Raw genomic sequence first — 19,217 nt, forward strand, 5'->3', positions numbered from 1 at the left:
TAAGAACAGTTTGACAACTTACCTGTGGTCTGCCGGGTCAGGGGGCTGTAGTAGGGGATATGGCCTGTATTATGCAATAGGGGTAGTAGTGTGTGAGGGATGCAATGGGTGTGTGTGGGATGTAGTGACTGTGTGAAAGGTGCAGTGTATGTAAGGGGTGCAGTGTGTTAATATTCCATATTAATTAAGAATGATTGATCACTATTGAGCAAATCAAACTATTATATTACAGTACTGAAAATGTTACCACAAAACAGTTCACGAGATAGTTATGAGAACAGAGCTAGCATTTATGACAATAGAGATATTAACCACACAGATCTGGCATGGCTTTGTTGTGGGATTGAAAGTCTGGCCAGCTGCAGGTCCCATCCAACGCTTTTGCAAGGTCTTTGCTGGGCTGCACTGATAAGATTTGGTGGAAAAGTACACACTATTCACCCCTTTTGATTATCACGTTTCTTATAAAAGACAAGAAAACTTAGCACTTGTTGGAGTTTTACCCACCTGTAATATGGACGTATTGCTGGTTCTGCTGATTTCCCAGTAAGAAAGGGTCCCCTTCAAGCCTCACTGCCAGTTTTCTCAGTTGAGTGCAGCAAGCCTCTCTTATGGTGATGTATTAAGCTGTTTTTATTAAGCTATTTCTTTGAGCTGTTCCTTTGTATTGATTATTTACAAGTACTTGATGTCAGTGTTTTCCCCTTTCTTAAATACTCAATGATTAGGCGCAGTGTCTGTGTGAGTGGTACAGTGTCTTTGTGTGGGAGGCAGTGTGCATGAGGGCTGCAATGTCTGTGTGTGGGGTGCAGTGTGCATGAGGGCTGCAATGTCTGTGTGAGTGGTACAGTGTCTGTGTGTGGGGTGTGCAGTGTGCATGAGGGCTGCAATCTCTGTGTGAGTGGTACAGTGTCTGTGTGTGGGGTGCAGTGTGCATGAGGGCTGCAATGTCTGTGTGAGAGGTACAGTGTCTGTGTGTGGGGTGCAGTGTGCATGAGGGCTGCAATGTCTGTGTGAGAGGTACAGTGTCTGTGTGTGGGAGGCAGTGTGCATGAGGGCTGCAATGTCTGTGTGAGAGGTACAGTGTCTGTGTGTGGGGTGTGCAGTGTGCATGAGGGCTGCAATCTCTGTGTGAGTGGTACAGTGTCTGTGTGTGGGGTGCAGTGTACATGAGGGCTGCAATGTCTGTGTGAGAGGTACAGTGTCTGTGTGTGGGGTGCAGTGTGCATGAGGGCTGCAATGTCTGTGTGAGAGGTACAGTGTCTGTGTGTGGGAGGCAGTGTGCATGAGGGCTGCAATGTCTGTGTGAGAGGTACAGTGTCTGTGTGTGGGGTGTGCAGTGTGCATGAGGGCTGCAATGTCTGTGTGAGTGGTACAGTGTCTGTGTGTGGGGTGCAGTGTGCATGAGGGCTGCAATGTCTGTGTGAGAGGTACAGTGTCTGTGTGTGGGGTGTGCAGTGTGCATGAGGGCTGCAATGTCTGTGTGAGTGGTACAGTGTCTGTGTGTGGGGTGTGCAGTGTGCATGAGGGCTGCAATGTCTGTGTGAGAGGTACAGTGTCTGTGTGTGGGGTGTGCAGTGTGCATGAGGGCTGCAATGTCTGTGTGTGGGGTGCAGTGTGCATGAGGGCTGCAATGTCTGTGTGAGTGGTACAGTGTCTGTGTGTGGGGTGTGCAGTGTGCATGAGGGCTGCAATGTCTGTGTGTGGGGTGCAGTGTGCATGAGGGCTGCAATGTCTGTGTGAGTGGTACAGTGTCTGTGTGTGGGGTGTGCAGTGTGCATGAGGGCTGCAATCTCTGTGTGAGTGGTACAGTGTCTGTGTGTGGGGTGCAGTGTGCATGAGGGCTGCAATGTCTGTGTGAGAGGTACAGTGTCTGTGTGTGGGAGGCAGTGTGCATGAGGGCTGCAATGTCTGTGTGAGAGGTACAGTGTCTGTGTGTGGGAGGCAGTGTGCATGAGGGCTGCAATGTCTGTGTGAGAGGTACAGTGTCTGTGTGTGGGGTGTGCAGTGTGCATGAGGGCTGCAATGTCTGTGTGAGTGGTACAGTGTCTGTGTGTGGGGTGCAGTGTGCATGAGGGCTGCAATGTCTGTGTGAGAGGTACAGTGTCTGTGTGTGGGGTGTGCAGTGTGCATGAGGGCTGCAATGTCTGTGTGAGAGGTACAGTGTCTGTGTGTGGGGTGTGCAGTGTGCATGAGGGCTGCAATGTCTGTGTGAGTGGTACAGTGTCTGCGTGGGGTGTGCAGTGTGCATGAGGGCTGCAATGTCTGTGTGAGAGGTACAGTGTCTGTGTGTGGGGTGCAGTGTGCATGAGGGCTGCAATGTCTGTGTGAGTGGTACAGTGTCTGTGTGTGGGAGGCAGTGTGCATGAGGGCTGCAATGTCTGTGTGAGAGGTACAGTGTCTGTGTGTGGGAGGCAGTGTGCATGAGGGCTGCAATGTCTGTGTGAGAGGTACAGTGTCTGTGTGTGGGGTGTGCAGTGTGCATGAGGGCTGCAATGTCTGTGTGAGAGGTACAGTGTCTGTGTGTGGGGTGTGCAGTGTGCATGAGGGCTGCAGTGTCTGTGTGTGGGGTGTGCAGTGTGCATGAGGGCTGCAATGTCTGTGTGAGAGGTACAGTGTCTTTGTGTGGGAGGCAGTGTGTATGTATTGGAGGGCAGTGTATGTGTGCGTGGGGGCAGTGTATGTGAATGTGTAGCGACTTATTGTGCGTGTGTGGGTAGCTTAAAGCAAATATTTTTTTTTAAATTAATTTAATATACTTGATATTCCCCCCCTCCTCCCTTCTTACCTTTGCCAAGGGAGGGGGGACATGTCCTGTAATCCCTGGCGGTCTTAGTGGTGAGTGAACTCTAGCTTGTAGCTTGTGAGGTTAGAGTTCATTCTCGTGAGATCCAGAGCATTGCCATGGTAACCACAATTTCCCCATTGCTCCCTTCTGGGCCGGCACTGCTTAGACTTCAGCTGAGTGAGAAGGTCTCATTTTGGGTTTCAGCCCACTACAATAATGTGTTTAGTATACCCGTCACTGTGATGGTGGGTTTAGGACGATCACTCTCAGAGGCTCCCAAGATTATAAATTAGGAAGTGCAAGGGCTCCAAAAAAGCCACAAGGGATGAATGCTGAATAATATACAGCTAGAGCTCGACATTTCTAATGTTTAACTCACTCTCATGCTATTGGTGAGGGGTAGAAACTACAACGACCTAAAATCAACAGCTCCATTTTAATATCAGCCAAAGCTGTGCTCCACATGGTGACTGATTGCCAAGAAACTCTGGGGTAATAATGCATATTCCCACTGCTTTTCAGACCCTGTAGGAAAATCCATTAATACAGTGATCTATCAGGGTGAGAAGACACCAACGGTTATGTTTTATTGGACTTTAAATGTAACGCAATACTGAAAAGAAAATTACCCAGGAGAGCAGTTTACTTCAGTAGGCTGTAAGATCCCTTCACAGGGTCCGCTTTGCTGTTAATTTCTAATAACACTGTGCCTTTACAGTAACATCTGCCATTGCTCTCCTAGTAAAAAGCAAGCAATAGGTTATACAGTAATGTATATGGTGTGTTCTGCTGGGGATCCCCCTTGTGGAATAGGTCAGAAAATATGGACATTATGCAACTATAAAAACACTGGAAACACAAAAGAAACGCCATATATTCTCTCATATTGTTTAGATTGGTGATGACATGAAACATGATCTGTACACGGACCATCTCTTTTAAACTAAATTAATAACAAAATCTCACTTAATTCATTTACAGATAAATATTTATACAGGACAGCGATACAGACGTTTGACTGTCAGCCCGTTAATTACCCTCAGCGTCCACGCCAACGATTCTGACTTCATATCGTGCTTACCGGACTCGCAGATATAATAATGTCTCAATACATTTTATTCCGCCACTGGCACAATGTATAGTATTAGCAACTCTCTCTAACATTAGCACAAGGGATTCGAATTCAGATTCCACAGGAGACTGACAACCATTTCCCCAATATAGGCTTTGATTTAAGATTTTGGGGGATAAACTTTCCAAATGATTTAATAATATTCTGAAAAATATTTTAATATACTTTTATATGATTCATATTTTGAAAAAAAAATATTTGAAAAGCGTATCCAAAAATATTAAGTTAAGGCCATAATGTCTAATAAGAGGAGTTCGTCCTTTCAGAAGCTTAAGAATCTGAAAGCCCTATCAACACGGAAACTCCATAAATTCACTGGATTTCATGAAAACACCACAAATGTTTTATAGCAATTGGTAAAACATTTAGGATCCATGCCTCCTGGCTTTTGTGCTGCATTTCCCGACTAAGTGTAGAAGTCGCTATGTTACTTGTGTATAAATCCAGCCTTGTTTGGTATCACAGTTAATGGAAATGTCTCGTTAATCTGTTGTTGCTTCCTCAGTGTGAATCTTCTGATGCCTATGAAGACTTGAGCTACAAGAAAAACGTATTCCGCATTCAAAGCACAAGAACTTTTCCCCAGTGTGAACTCGCTCGTGTTTTGCAAGGTCCGACTTGTGAATAAACTTTTCATCACATAAGGAACATTCAAAAAACTTTGGTTCTGGTTTTGGCTCCAGGTGAACTTTCTGGTGCACAAGAAGGTTGGAATATTTAATGAAACATTTTCCGCAGACCGCGCATGCAAACTGCGTTCTTCCTCTATGGGCTTTTCTATGTATCACAAGCTGAGCCTTGTGAGCAAAACGATAGCCACAATCCCGGCACGGGTAGGTTTTCACAGCTGTGTGGCTCTTCTGATGTCGAGTAAGGTGTGCACTCTGCGTGTAAGACTTGTTACATTCTGTACAGACATAAGGACGCTCCCCGGTGTGTACACGCTGGTGTCTAACAAGATTTGAATATCTGTCAAAAAACATTCCACATTCAGAGCAAATGAAGCTTTTATCACCTTTTGGACCTTTCTGATGACTTGTTTGACAATCGACACTGTCCGATACAAAAGAAAAGTCTTCCAGGTTATTGCTGTAATCATATGTACTCTCTAATAATTGTGCTCTTTGCGTTTCCATTAAGTCATTACTAACAATTTCATCATTCTCATCAGAGCTAAAATGTGTCATTCGTGTGTTGCTATAAGTACCGGGGGCTGCATCGTCTTCTGTATCATCTTCTCCTGCAACCACTGTTGAATATTCTAGCTCTGTATATTCTTGGTGTGTACCAGCAGAGGATTCTGGGAGACTTTCTTCTTCACATGAGTTTGAGTCATCATTTGAGACCGCCGAATTCTCCAGGCTTATGCTTTCTGTATTAATGATGATCTCATCACTTTGGGCAAGAGTTATTTCTTCCATCACAAGTTCTGGGGAATTGTGAACACGTTCAGCTTGGTGAAGAATGAAATTTTCCATAGAAATCTCAGGCAAGCCAAGGTTAGGTGTATTTTCCAAAAAGAGATCTAAACAGAGAAAAACACATATTAAATACTTTAGTAGCATGTTTATATTTGTTGATGATAGAGGACATAGATGACTGCATATATGACAGCTAACAACAAAACAGTAAATAGTTGATGACAAATGAATTAAATCAGTACATAAAAAATAATTATGACCGAATTTGGAATCTCAAAATATTTCAAAATGCAACAAAAGTCTTATCTAATAATTTAGATTAACACCTTGACCACTAGTCATCACAAACTATCTTGAGTTATATCTGTAAAGGATTTCCATATACTCACCTGTGTGCATTTGGTTATATCCTCTCCCTGCTGGTTTATTCGTTTAATGTATTGCTGTTAATGCAGGTTTATTCGGTAGTTTTATTAGTTAAAATTCCTCGTTCGGTAAAATAACTATTTTTACCGAACGAGGACCCCCCTGGGTAGCAATTAGAATATAGAATCCTAAGTTATTACCTGAAACCGCAAAGTAATTGACTGCTCCTAGGTGGCCGCCATTCGGCATACGAACACGTGGAGAGAACAAAGGATGGCGGCCATTTTACATTTCCCGAACGCGGTCAGCGGGACTTACTCGTGGATTGCCTGGAACTATTGTCGGCATGACACGAACACCCGGTCATTATGGAAGTCCCGTCTGACCTATTTTCACAAACTATATATGAATGCCGTTCGGGAGTTACAATCTACCGAACGAGGGGAGCACTCTCAGGTAACTAGCTGCCTGATTTCTATGGGGGGTTTTCGTGTAAATTCATCCGAACGGAGACCGGCTCGCACCACTGATTTCATGGAAATCTGAGTCGGCTACAACCTCGTGGTGAGCCGGTCAAACTTCCACACGATGCGACACCAAAACTACCGAACGGATATTCGTGAAATTTGGATATGTTGCTCACAGTATCCTCAGCTACACAGGGATGTTATTTTTATATTTATATGTCATGTATAAAGTGTATTTCTAAAAATGTGGAAAATTGTTAATGTTTCTGGCCAGCAGATAATTGAGTTTAATATGTGCAGAAACTCAATTATCTAGCCTGGCCCAGAGGAGGAGTCTGTTACTGTATATATTGAATGCCTGTGGCTACCAGTAAATCAGTCTTGTTCCAGCATTAAGCTATGGCTTATGTGTGGATTATTTGGCGATACCAGCGATATTTATTCCTGTGGATTATTGGGATTATTCTACCATTGGGAAAAAGGGAATACTGGGCGGTGATGCAGTTTACTACCGTCACAACTGGTTGGCAGCGGCGGGATTTTCCTTCTCATTCCCTGCAACAAGAATCCAAGCAGACACTGGGGACAGTGAATGGAAGGCTGGTACACCCTGCTTAAACGAAACACGTTAAAAGAACTGTTGGAGTTACGTGGAAGGATTGCTAACAACAAATCCAAGCGGGTCATTATTGCTGTGTTAATGGAGCTAGACCGGGAGAACTTGGTTGCAGCAACACCAACCATTCAGGAGATGGAGACACCGGCGATTCGGGAGAATGAATCGCCAGCCAACAGGGAGATTCGGGAGAGATTAGCATGGTTCGGTCCGAACCCAACGGCTGACATTGTTCTACAGGTAATGAAGAATGTAGCGGAAGAGGCGAAACAAAAGAGGGAAATAGAGCTGCAAATGAAGCTGGCTAAAACCCAGCGGGCAGCAGCAAGCTCCCCAAGCAGAGAGAACAGCACAGCAGACACAAGGAAGATTCCTTTCAGTGCCTTTAAAGCATTTAATGAGAAGGACTGCGAGATTGATAGATATCTAGCGGATTTCGAGCGACAGTGTAACCTGCACAGAGTGGATACGGACGAATGGGTTTCGATATTGGCTGGGAAGTTGTCATGCAAAGCCACCGATGCTTTCCGGGCTGTACCAGAACAGGAGATCCACAGCTACGCAAGGGTTAAAGAGGCACTCCTGGCTCGTTACGCAGTGACCCCGGAATCATACCGTCAAAAGTTCAGAGACTCACGCAAAACAGACAAGGATTCCTATGCAGAATGGGCCTGCCAGTTACACCTGTCTGCATCTAATTGGGTCAGCAGTAGCCAAGCTACCACCGTGGATGATATCCTACAATTAATACTCCTGGAACAGTTCTATGACCACATCCAGGCAGATATTAAAGACTGGGTGAGAGACCGCAGACCTGTCTCCTTGCCGGAGGCTGCCAAGTTAGCAGATGAGTATGCGGATACTCGCAAGACCACACGGGTCACAACACGGGTCCAACTTCTTCGACCAGTGGGTACCGTGAAACCCCCCAGTGACCAGGTACCAACCCACCAGCCGACCGGTAGCTTCCAACCCTCGCTACCCATGACAGACTGACAATGAACTACGTTGCTTCCAATGTAAACATGCGGGTCACATTCGGAACAATTGCCCAATGGAAGCCCCCAGGTCCAATTGGACTTGCCCTGGCTTCCATCAACCCCCGGGAGCAGCCCATTGTGTGGATTATCCGGTACCATCTGCCTGGGACGCCAAGGAGCCGAGTCGTGAAGAACCCTTGGGCACCCTATATGAAGCGCTCCTAGTCCAATCCACCATAACTGACAATCGAAAACACCATTGTCAGCTGGTAATGGTCAACGGAAAGACCGCATGAGGCCTAAGAGACAGTGGCGCTACCATTACCCTAGTGCAACGACATCTCATCGATAATTCTGAAAGACCGGGGAAATCTATTGCTGTGAGAGTGGCGGGGGGCAGTCTATCGGATTCCTACCGCACAAGTGCATCTGGACTGGGGTGCTGGAGCTGGCAATCTCGAAGTGGGTGTGATGAAAGAATTACCCTCCGAAGTCGTGTTGGGCAATGATATCGGTCCTCTAACTTCTGCTTTTGCATCAACACCCCCTCACAAGGCTCGAGCGGTAACCACCAGAGCACAAAGACGGGCTACCAAGAGCCATCCACTTCCTACAGAGACCCAGGTAAGCCAACCTGACCTACCCCTGACTGTAGCGCCCCTTCCCTGGGATACCCAGGAGGACTTTGGGAGGGAAGTAGCCGGAGACCCCTCACTCAGAAAGTACAGGGAGAAATCTAAGAGGGGACACGGAGGGTTAGAGAAGGAACAGTTCATCTGGGAGAAGGGCCGTTTATACAGGCTCACCGAGACACGGGTCAACGCACCCGGGCCCCGGCAAAAACGCCAGCTGGTAGTCCCACGGAAATACCAGCAGGAGTTATTGAGGATTGGGCAAGATGTTCCTTTACCAGGACACATGGGAATACGCAGGACATTATATCGGGTAACCCAGAACTTCTTCTGGCCTGCGGGTATCTGACGACGTCCGGGCGTATTGCCAGATGTGCAAGGTATGTCAAAGGATAGGTAAAAAGGGAGACCACACGAAAGCCAAACTGGTTCCTATGCCAATAATAGAAGAACCTTTCACGAGAGTAGCCGTAGACCTCATAGGACCCCTGGCCCAGCCTAGCCACTCCGGTAAGCGCTATATCCTTACTGTGGTCGATTATGCCACCCGTTACCCCGAAGCTGTAGCCCTTTCTAATATCCAGGCTGAGACGGTGGCTGATGCCCTGGTCAAGATATTCTCCAGAGTGGGATTTCCCAAGGAGATCTTATCCGACCAGGGTACGCAGTTCACGGCTGGGGTGACCCAACAGATGTGGAAAGTCTGCGGCGTTAAATCCCTGACCAGTTCCCCATACCACCCCAGACCAATGGCCTGTGTGAACGCTTCAATGGGACACTGAAGCAAATGCTGAAGTCGTCCACGGGAGTCTATAAAGATTGGGAGCGATTCCTGCCACACCTCCTCTTTGCATACCGGGAGGTACCTCAGGAATCAACCGGGTTCTCACCCATTCGAACTGCTATATGGGAGGCGGGTGAGAGGACCACTAGATATTATCAAGGACCACTGGGAAGGGCAGACCGATATAGAGGGGACCCCGATTGTGCCATACGTGCTGGAGCTGCGGGACCGCATGGAAGAATTGGCACAGACTGTGCAGTAAAATCTCCAGGTGGCCCAGTAGCACCAGAAAGTGTGGTACGACCGGCGGACTAGGTACCGGAGCATTCAGATCGGACAAAAAGTCATGGTGCTAAGACCAGTCCGAACTGACAAGCTCCAGGCTGCCTGGCAGGGCCCCTATAAGGTTATAGGACAGGTGTGCGATACCACCTACACCATAGCCAGCTGCGAGAATGAAGATGTGAAACGACCGCCATCTGTGCTCCAGCTGGAGAAGACACGGAGGCTCTGCCCCTACCTGACCTATTGGGAAATAACGAAGAGACGAGGCAGATAGAAAAAGTTCAGTTAGGAGAACAGCTGGAGCCCCAAGAGAGGGCACAGGCTATACGCTTGCTAGTAGCCAAACAGCGCACGTTCTCTCAGGTCCTCTCACATATTAATGTATTGCTTTTAATGCAGGTTTATTCGGTAGTTTTATTTGTTAAAATTCCTTGTTCGGTAAAATAACTTTTTACTGAACGAGGACCACCCTGGGTAGCAATTAGAACATAGAATCCTGAGTTATTACCTGAAACCGCAAAGTAATTGAGTGCTCCTAGGTGGCCGCCATTCGGCATACGAACACATGGAGAGAACAAAGGATAGCGGCCATTTTACATCTCCCGAACGCGGTCAGCGGGACTTACTCGTGGATTGCCTAGAACTATTTTCGGCATGGCAATCACACGGACACCCGGTCATTATGGAAGTCCCGTCTGACCTATTTCCACAAACTGTATACGAATGGCGTTAGGGAGTTACAATCTACTGAACGAGAGGAGCACTCTCAGGTAACTAGCTGCCTGATATCTATGGGGGGTTTTCGTGTGAATGCATCCGAACAGAGACCGGCTCGCACCACTGATTTCATGGAACTCTGAGTCGGCTACAACCTTGTGGCGAGCCGGTCAAACTTCCACACGATGCGACACCAAAACTACCGAACGGATATTCGTGAAATTTGGATATGTTGCTCACAGTATCCTTAGCTACACAGGGATGTTATTTTTATATTTCTATGTCATGTATAAAGTGTATTTCTAAAAATGTGGAAAATTGTTAATGTTTCTGGCCAGCAGATAATTGAGTTTAGTATGTGCTGAAACTCAATTATCTAGCCTGGCCCAGAGGAGGAGTCTGTTACTGTATATATTGAATGCCTGTTGCTACCAGTAAATCAGTCTTGTTAGAACATTAAGCTTTGGCTAATGTGTGGATTATTTGGCGATACCAGTGACAGCGCAGACAGTGACGGCACGCGGAGCGCAGACAGTGACGGCACGCGGAGCGCAGACAGTGACGGCACGCGGAGCGCACAGCGCAGACAGTGACGGCACGCGGAGCGCACAGCGCAGACAGTGACGGCACGCGGAGCGCACAGCGCAGACAGTGACGGCACGCGGAGCGCACAGCGCAGACAGTGACGGCACGCGGAGCGCACAGCGCAGACAGTGACGGCACGCGGAGCGCACAGCGCAGACAGTGAAGGCACGCGGAGCGCACAGCGCAGACAGTGACGGCACGCGGAGCGCACAGCGCAGACAGTGAAGGCACGCGGAGCGCACAGCGCAGACAGTGACGGCACGCGGAGCGAACAGCGCAGACAGTGACGGCACGCGGAGCGCACAGCGCAGACAGTGACGGCACGCGGAGCGCACAGCGCAGACAGTGACGGCACGCGGAGCGCACAGCGCAGACAGTGAAGGCACGCGGAGCGCACAGCGCAGACAGTGACGGCACGCGGAGCGCACAGCGCAGACAGTGAAGGCACGCGGAGCGCACAGCGCAGACAGTGACGGCACGCGGAGCGCACAGCGCAGACAGTGACGGCACGCGGAGCGCACAGCGCAGACAGTGACGGCACGCGGAGCGCACAGCGCAGACAGTGACGGCACGCGGAGCGCACAGCGCAGACAGTGAAGGCACGCGGAGCGCACAGCGCAGACAGTGACGGCACGCGGAGCGCACAGCGCAGACAGTGACGGCACGCGGAGCGCACAGCGCAGACAGTGACGGCACGCGGAGCGCACAGCGCAGACAGTGACGGCACGCGGAGCGCACAGCGCAGACAGTGACGGCACGCGGAGCGCACAGCGCAGACAGTGACGGCACGCGGAGCGCACAGCGCAGACAGTGAAGGCACGCGGAGCGCACAGCGCAGACAGTGACGGCACGCGGAGCGCACAGCGCAGACAGTGACGGCACGCGGAGCGCACAGCGCAGACAGTGAAGGCACGCGGAGCGCACAGCGCAGACAGTGACGGCACGCGGAGCGCACAGCGCAGACAGTGAAGGCACGCGGAGCGCACAGCGCAGACAGTGACGGCACGCGGAGCGCACAGCGCAGACAGTGACGGCACGCGGAGCGCACAGCGCAGACAGTGACGGCACGCGGAGCGCACAGCGCAGACAGTGACGGCACGCGGAGCGCACAGCGCAGACAGTGACGGCACGCGGAGCGCACAGCGCAGACAGTGACGGCACGCGGAGCGCACAGCGCAGACAGTGACGGCACGCGGAGCGCACAGCGCAGACAGTGACGGCACGCGGAGCGCACAGCGCAGACAGTGAAGGCACGCGGAGCGCACAGCGCAGACAGTGAAGGCACGCGGAGCGCACAGCGCAGACAGTGACGGCACGCGGAGCGCACAGCGCAGACAGTGACGGCACGCGGAGCGCACAGCGCAGACAGTGACGGCACGCGGAGCGCACAGCGCAGACAGTGACGGCACGCGGAGCGCACAGCGCAGACAGTGACGGCACGCGGAGCGCACAGCGCAGACAGTGACGGCACGCGGAGCGCACAGCGCAGACAGTGACGGCACGCGGAGCGCACAGCGCAGACAGTGAAGGCACGCGGAGCGCACAGCGCAGACAGTGACGGCACGCGGAGCGCACAGCGCAGACAGTGAAGGCACGCGGAGCGCACAGCGCAGACAGTGACGGCACGCGGAGCGCACAGCGCAGACAGTGACGGCACGCGGAGCGCACAGCGCAGACAGTGACGGCACGCGGAGCGCACAGCGCAGACAGTGACGGCACGCGGAGCGCACAGCGCAGACAGTGACGGCACGCGGAGCGCACAGCGCAGACAGTGAAGGCACGCGGAGCGCACAGCGCAGACAGTGACGGCACGCGGAGCGCACAGCGCAGACAGTGAAGGCACGCGGAGCGCACAGCGCAGACAGTGAAGGCACGCGGAGCGCACAGCGCAGACAGTGACGGCACGCGGAGCGCACAGCGCAGACAGTGAAGGCACGCGGAGCGCACAGCGCAGACAGTGACGGCACGCGGAGCGCACAGCGCAGACAGTGACGGCACGCGGAGCGCACAGCGCAGACAGTGACGGCACGCGGAGCGCACAGCGCAGACAGTGACGGCACGCGGAGCGCACAGCGCAGACAGTGAAGGCACGCGGAGCGCACAGCGCAGACAGTGAAGGCACGCGGAGCGCACAGCGCAGACAGTGACGGCACGCGGAGCGCACAGCGCAGACAGTGACGGCACGCGGAGCGCACAGCGCAGACAGTGACGGCACGCGGAGCGCACAGCGCAGACAGTGACGGCACGCGGAGCGCACAGCGCAGACAGTGACGGCACGCGGAGCGCACAGCGCAGACAGTGACGGCACGCGGAGCGCACAGCGCAGACAGTGACGGCACGCGGAGCGCACAGCGCAGACAGTGACGGCACGCGGAGCGCACAGCGCAGACAGTGAAGGCACGCGGAGCGCACAGCGCAGACAGTGACGGCACGCGGAGCGCACAGCGCAGACAGTGACGGCACGCGGAGCGCACAGCGCAGACAGTGACGGCACGCGGAGCGCACAGCGCAGACAGTGACGGCACGCGGAGCGCACAGCGCAGACAGTGACGGCACGCGGAGCGCACAGCGCAGACAGTGACGGCACGCGGAGCGCACAGCGCAGACAGTGACGGCACGCGGAGCGCACAGCGCAGACAGTGACGGCACGCGGAGCGCACAGCGCAGACAGTGACGGCACGCGGAGCGCACAGCGCAGACAGTGACGGCACGCGGAGCGCACAGCGCAGACAGTGACGGCACGCGGAGCGCACAGCGCAGACAGTGACGGCACGCGGAGCGCACAGCGCAGACAGTGACGGCACGCGGAGCGCACAGCGCAGACAGTGACGGCACGCGGAGCGCACAGCGCAGACAGTGACGGCACGCGGAGCGCACAGCGCAGACAGTGACGGCACGCGGAGCGCACAGCGCAGACAGTGACGGCACGCGGAGCGCACAGCGCAGACAGTGATGGCACGCGGAGCGCACAGCGCAGACAGTGACGGCACGCGGAGCGCACAGCGCAGACAGTGACGGCACGCGGAGCGCACAGCGCAGACAGTGACGGCACGCGGAGCGCACAGCGCAGACAGTGACGGCACGCGGAGCGCACAGCGCAGACAGTGACGGCACGCGGAGCGCACAGCGCAGACAGTGAAGGCACGCGGAGCGCACAGCGCAGACAGTGACAGCACGCGGAGCGCACAGCGCAGACAGTGACGGCACGCGGAGCGCACAGCGCAGACAGTGACGGCACGCGGAGCGCACAGCGCAGACAGTGACGGCACGCGGAGCGCAGACAGTCCCTATGGATGAATACAGAGCTTGGCTGAGGGTGCTGGGTGTTATAATAGCAGGTTAGTATTCTGACCCCACCCACCTATTGCAGTGATGACGTCACGCGCTGTACTTACCGTGCGGTCCCGCTGTCACAGCCGTCTCCTGCCCTCACCGGAAACACAGCTCCCAACTTCCGGCCTAGGCCCCGCCTTATCCGGTCACAAGGGAGACCGAGACCACGGTGCATGTCGGGAAATGTAGTTTACCGCGGGAATTGTCCATTCAGCGTCACCATGGAAACAGAACCAGGGCGGCCATGTTGGATGAGGGCAAAGGTAATGGGGGGCTGGGTGTGAGGGAGTACTGCAGGTAATGGGGGGCTGGGTGAGGGAGTACTGCAGGTAATGGGGGGCTGGGTGAGGGAGTACTGCAGGTAATGGGGGCTGGGTGTGAGGGAGTACTGCAGGTAATGGGGTGCTGGGTGTGAGGGAGTACTGCAGGTAATGGGGGGCTGGGTGAGGGAGTACTGCAGGTAATGGGGGGCTGGGTGTGAGGGAGTACTGCAGGTAATGGGGGGGTGGGTGTGAGGGAGTACTGCAGGTAATGGGGGGGCTGGGTGAGGGAGTACTGCAGGTAATGGGGGGCTGGGTGAGGGAGTACTGCAGGTAATGGGGGGCTGGGTGAGGGAGTACTGCAGGTAATGGGGGGGCTGGGTGAGGGAGTACTGCAGGTAATGGGGGGCTGGGTGTGAGAGTACTGCAGGTAATGGGGGGCTGGGTGTGAGGGAGTACTGCAGGTAATGGGGGGCTGGGTGTGAGGGAGTACTGCAGGTAATGGGGGGCTGGGTGAGGGAGTACTGCAGGTAATGGGGTGCTGGGTGTGAGGGAGTACTGCAGGTAATGGGGGGCTGGGTGTGAGGGAGTACTGCAGGTAATGGGGGGCTGGGTGAGGGAGTACTGCAGGTAATGGGGGGGCTGGGTGAGGGAGTACTGCAGGTAATGGGGGGCTGGGTGTGAGAGTACTGCAGGTAATGGGGGGCTGGGTGTGAGGGAGTACTGCAGGTAATGGGGTGCTGGGTGTGAGGGAGTACTGCAGGTAATGGGGGGCTGGGTGTGAGGGAGTACTGCAGGTAATGGGGGGCTGGGTGTGAGGGAGTACTGCAGGTAATGGGGGGCTGGGTGAGGGAGTACTGCAGGTAATGGGGGGCTGGGTGTGAGGGAGTACTGCAGGTAATGGGGTGCTGGGTGAGGGAGTACTGCAGGTAATGGGGTGCTGGGTGAGGGAGTACTGCAGGTAATGGGGTGCTGGGTGTGAGGGAGTACTGCAGGTAATGGGGGGCTGGGTGTGAGGGAGTACTGCAGGTAATGGGGGGCTGGGTGAGGGAGTACTGCAGGTAATGGGGGGCTGGGTGTGAGGGAGTACTGCAGGTAATGGGGGGCTGGGTGAGGGAGTACTGCAGGTAATGGGGGGCTGGGTGAGGGAGTACTGCAGGTAATGGGGTGCTGGGTGAGGGAGTACTGCAGGTAATGGGATGCTGGGTGAGGGAGTACTGCAGGTAATGGGAAGCTGGGTGAGGGAGTACTGCAGGTAATGGGGTGCTGGGTGAGGGAGTACTGCAGGTAATGGGGGGCTGGGTGTGAGGGAGTACTGCAGGTAATGGGATGCTGGGTGAGGGAGTACTGCAGGTAATGGGAAGCTGGGTGAGGGAGTACTGCAGGTAATGGGGTGCTGGGTGAGGGAGTACTGCAGGTAATGGGGTGCTGGGTGTGAGGGAGTACTGCAGGTAATGGGGGGCTGGGTGAGGGAGTACTGCAGGTAATGGGGGGCTGGGTGTGAGGGAGTACTGCAGGTAATGGGGGGCTGGGTGTGAGGGAGTACTGCAGGTAATGGGGGGCTGGGTGTGAGGGAGTACTGCAGGTAATGGGGGGCTGGGTGAGGGAGTACTGCAGGTAATGGGGGGCTGGGTGAGGGAGTACTGCAGGTAATGGGGAGCTGGGTGTGAGGGAGTACTGCAGGTAATGGGGGGCTGGGTGTGAGGGAGTACTGCAGGTAATGGGGGGCTGGGTGAGGGAGTACTGCAGGTAATGGGGGGCTGGGTGAGGGAGTACTGCAGGTAATGGGGGGCTGGGTGTGAGGGAGTACTGCAGGTAATGGGGGGCTGGGTGAGGGAGTACTGCAGGTAATGGGGGGCTGGGTGAGGGAGTACTGCAGGTAATGGGGGGCTGGGTGTGAGGGAGTACTGCAGGTAATGGGGGGCTGGGTGTGAGGGAGTACTGCAGGTAATGGGGGGCTGGGTGTGAGGGAGTACTGCAGGTAATGGGGGGCTGGGTGAGGGAGTACTGCAGGTAATGGGGTGCTGGGTGAGGGAGTACTGCAGGTAATGGGGTGCTGGGTGAGGGAGTACTGCAGGTAATGGGGGGCTGGGTGAGGGAGTACTGCAGGTAATGGGGTGCTGGGTGAGGGAGTACTGCAGGTAATGGGGTGCTGGGTGAGGGAGTACTGCAGGTAATGGGGGGCTGGGTGTGAGGGAGTACTGCAGGTAATGGGGGGCTGGGTGAGGGAGTACTGCAGGTAATGGGGGGCTGGGTGAGGGAGTACTGCAGGTAATGGGGGGCTGGGTGAGGGAGTACTGCAGGTAATGGGGTGCTGGGTGAGGGAGTACTGCAGGTAATGGGGTGCTGGGTGAGGGAGTACTGCAGGTAATGGGGTGCTGGGTGAGGGAGTACTGCAGGTAATGGGGTGCTGGGTGAGGGAGTACTGCAGGTAATGGGGGGCTGGGTGAGGGAGTACTGCAGGTAATGGGGGGCTGGGTGAGGGAGTACTGCAGGTAATGGGGGGCTGGGTGTGAGGGAGTACTGCAGGTAATGGGGGGCTGGGTGAGGGAGTACTGCAGGTAATGGGGTGCTGGGTGAGGGAGTACTGCAGGTAATGGGGGGCTGGGTGAGGGAGTACTGCAGGTAATGGGGTGCTGGGTGAGGGAGTACTGCAGGTAATGGGGGGCTGGGTGAGGGAGTACTGCAGGTAATGGGGGGCTGGGTGTGAGGGAGTACTGCAGGTAATGGGGGGCTGGGTGAGGGAGTACTGCAGGTAATGGGGGGCTGGGTGAGGGAGTACTGCAGGTAATGGGGGGCTGGGTGAGGGAGTACTGCAGGTAATGGGGGGCTGGGTGAGGGAGTACTGCAGGTAATGGGGGGCTGGGTGAGGGAGTACTGCAGGTAATGGGGGGCTGGGTGTGAGGGAGTACTGCAGGTAATGGGGGGCTGGGTGTGAGGGAGTACTGCAGGTAATGGGGGGCTGGGTGTGAGGGAGTACTGCAGGTAATGGGGGGCTGGGTGTGAGGGAGTACTGCAGGTAATGGGGGGCTGGGTGTGAGGGAGTACTGCAGGTAATGGGGGGCTGGGTGAGGGAGTACTGCAGGTAATGGGGGGCTGGGTGAGGGAGTACTGCAGGTAATGGGGGGCTGGGTGTGAGGGAGTACTGCAGGTAATGGGGGGGGGTGAGGGAGTACTGCAGGTAATGGGGGGCTGGGTGAGGGAGTACTGCAGGTAATGGGGGGCTGGGTGAGGGAGTACTGCAGGTAATGGGGGGCTGGGTGAGGGAGTACTGCAGGTAATGGGGGGCTGGGTGAGGGAGTACTGCAGGTAATGGGGGGCTGGGTGAGGGAGTACTGCAGGTAATGGGGGCTGGGTGAGGGAGTACTGCAGGTAATGGGGGGCTGGGTGAGGGAGTACTGCAGGTAATGGGGGGCTGGGTGTGAGGGAGTACTGCAGGTAATGGGGGGCTGGGTGAGGGAGTACTGCAGGTAATGGGGGGCTGGGTGTGAGGGAGTACTGCAGGTAATGGGGGGCTGGGTGAGGGAGTACTGCAGGTAATGGGGGGCTGGGTGAGGGAGTACTGCAGGTAATGGGGGGCTGGGTGTGAGGGAGTACTGCAGGTAATGGGGGGCTGGGTGTGAGGGAGTACTGCAGGTAATGGGGGGCTGGGTGAGGGAGTACTGCAGGTAATGGGGTGCTGGGTGAGGGAGTACTGCAGGTAATGGGGGGCTGGGTGAGGGAGTACTGCAGGTAATGGGGGGCTGGGTGAGGGAGTACTGCAGGTAATGGGGGGCTGGGTGAGGGAGTACTGCAGGTAATGGGGGGCTGGGTGTGAGGGAGTACTGCAGGTAATGGGGGGCTGGGTGAGGGAGTACTGCAGGTAATGGGGGGCTGGGTGAGGGAGTACTGCAGGTAATGGGGGGCTGGGTGAGGGAGTACTGCAGGTAATGGGGGCTGGGTGTGAGGGAGTACTGCAGGTAATGGGGGGCTGGGTGAGGGAGTACTGCAGGTAATGGGGGGCTGGGTGAGGGAGTACTGCAGGTAATGGGGGGCTGGGTGAGGGAGTACTGCAGGTAATGGGGGGCTGGGTGAGGGAGTACTGCAGGTAATGGGGGGCTGGGTGTGAGGGAGTACTGCAGGTAATGGGGGGCTGGGTGAGGGAGTACTGCAGGTAATGGGGTGCTGGGTGTGAGGGAGTACTGCAGGTAATGGGGGGCTGGGTGTGAGGGAGTACTGCAGGTAATGGGGGGCTGGGTGAGGGAGTACTGCAGGTAATGGGGGGCTGGGTGTGAGGGAGTACTGCAGGTAATGGGGGGCTGGGTGAGGGAGTACTGCAGGTAATGGGGGGCTGGGTGAGGGAGTACTGCAGGTAATGGGGGGCTGGGTGTGAGGGAGTACTGCAGGTAATGGGGGGCTGGGTGTGAGGGAGTACTGCAGGTAATGGGGGGCTGGGTGAGGGAGTACTGCAGGTAATGGGGGGCTGGGTGTGAGGGAGTACTGCAGGTAATGGGGGGCTGGGTGAGGGAGTACTGCAGGTAATGGGGGGCTGGGTGAGGGAGTACTGCAGGTAATGGGGGGCTGGGTGAGGGAGTACTGCAGGTAATGGGGGGCTGGGTGAGGGAGTACTGCAGGTAATGGGGGGCTGGGTGAGGGAGTACTGCAGGTAATGGGGGGCTGGGTGAGGGAGTACTGCAGGTAATGGGGGGCTGGGTGTGAGGGAGTACTGCAGGTAATGGGGGGCTGGGTGAGGGAGTACTGCAGGTAATGGGGGGCTGGGTGTGAGGGAGTACTGCAGGTAATGGGGGGCTGGGTGAGGGAGTACTGCAGGTAATGGGGGGCTGGGTGAGGGAGTACTGCAGGTAATGGGGG

General features: G+C 54.7%; 1 protein-coding gene across 1 annotated transcript; it reads right to left on the reverse strand.

The window, feature by feature from the left end:
• Positions 1-4,158: 4,158 nt before the first annotated feature.
• On the reverse strand, positions 4,159-14,229 carry LOC134575276 (zinc finger protein 3-like). Its single transcript, XM_063434541.1, has 2 exons — positions 14,169-14,229; positions 4,159-5,445 (listed from the first exon to the last, which is right to left on the reverse strand). Exon 2 carries the CDS (start codon positions 5,396-5,398, stop codon positions 4,403-4,405), a length of 996 nt encoding a protein of 331 aa, XP_063290611.1. The 5' UTR covers positions 5,399-5,445; positions 14,169-14,229; the 3' UTR covers positions 4,159-4,402.
• Between the last annotated feature and the right edge of the window lie 4,988 nt (positions 14,230-19,217).

Source organism: Pelobates fuscus, chromosome 10, assembly GCF_036172605.1.
Source record: "Pelobates fuscus isolate aPelFus1 chromosome 10, aPelFus1.pri, whole genome shotgun sequence".
NCBI classification, from domain to species: Eukaryota; Metazoa; Chordata; class Amphibia; order Anura; family Pelobatidae; genus Pelobates; species Pelobates fuscus.

Coding starts and splice junctions, on each gene's coding strand:
- LOC134575276 (XM_063434541.1), bottom strand. CDS start 5,398: ATGGAAAATTTCATTCTTCACCAAGCTGAACGTGTTCACAATTCCCCA.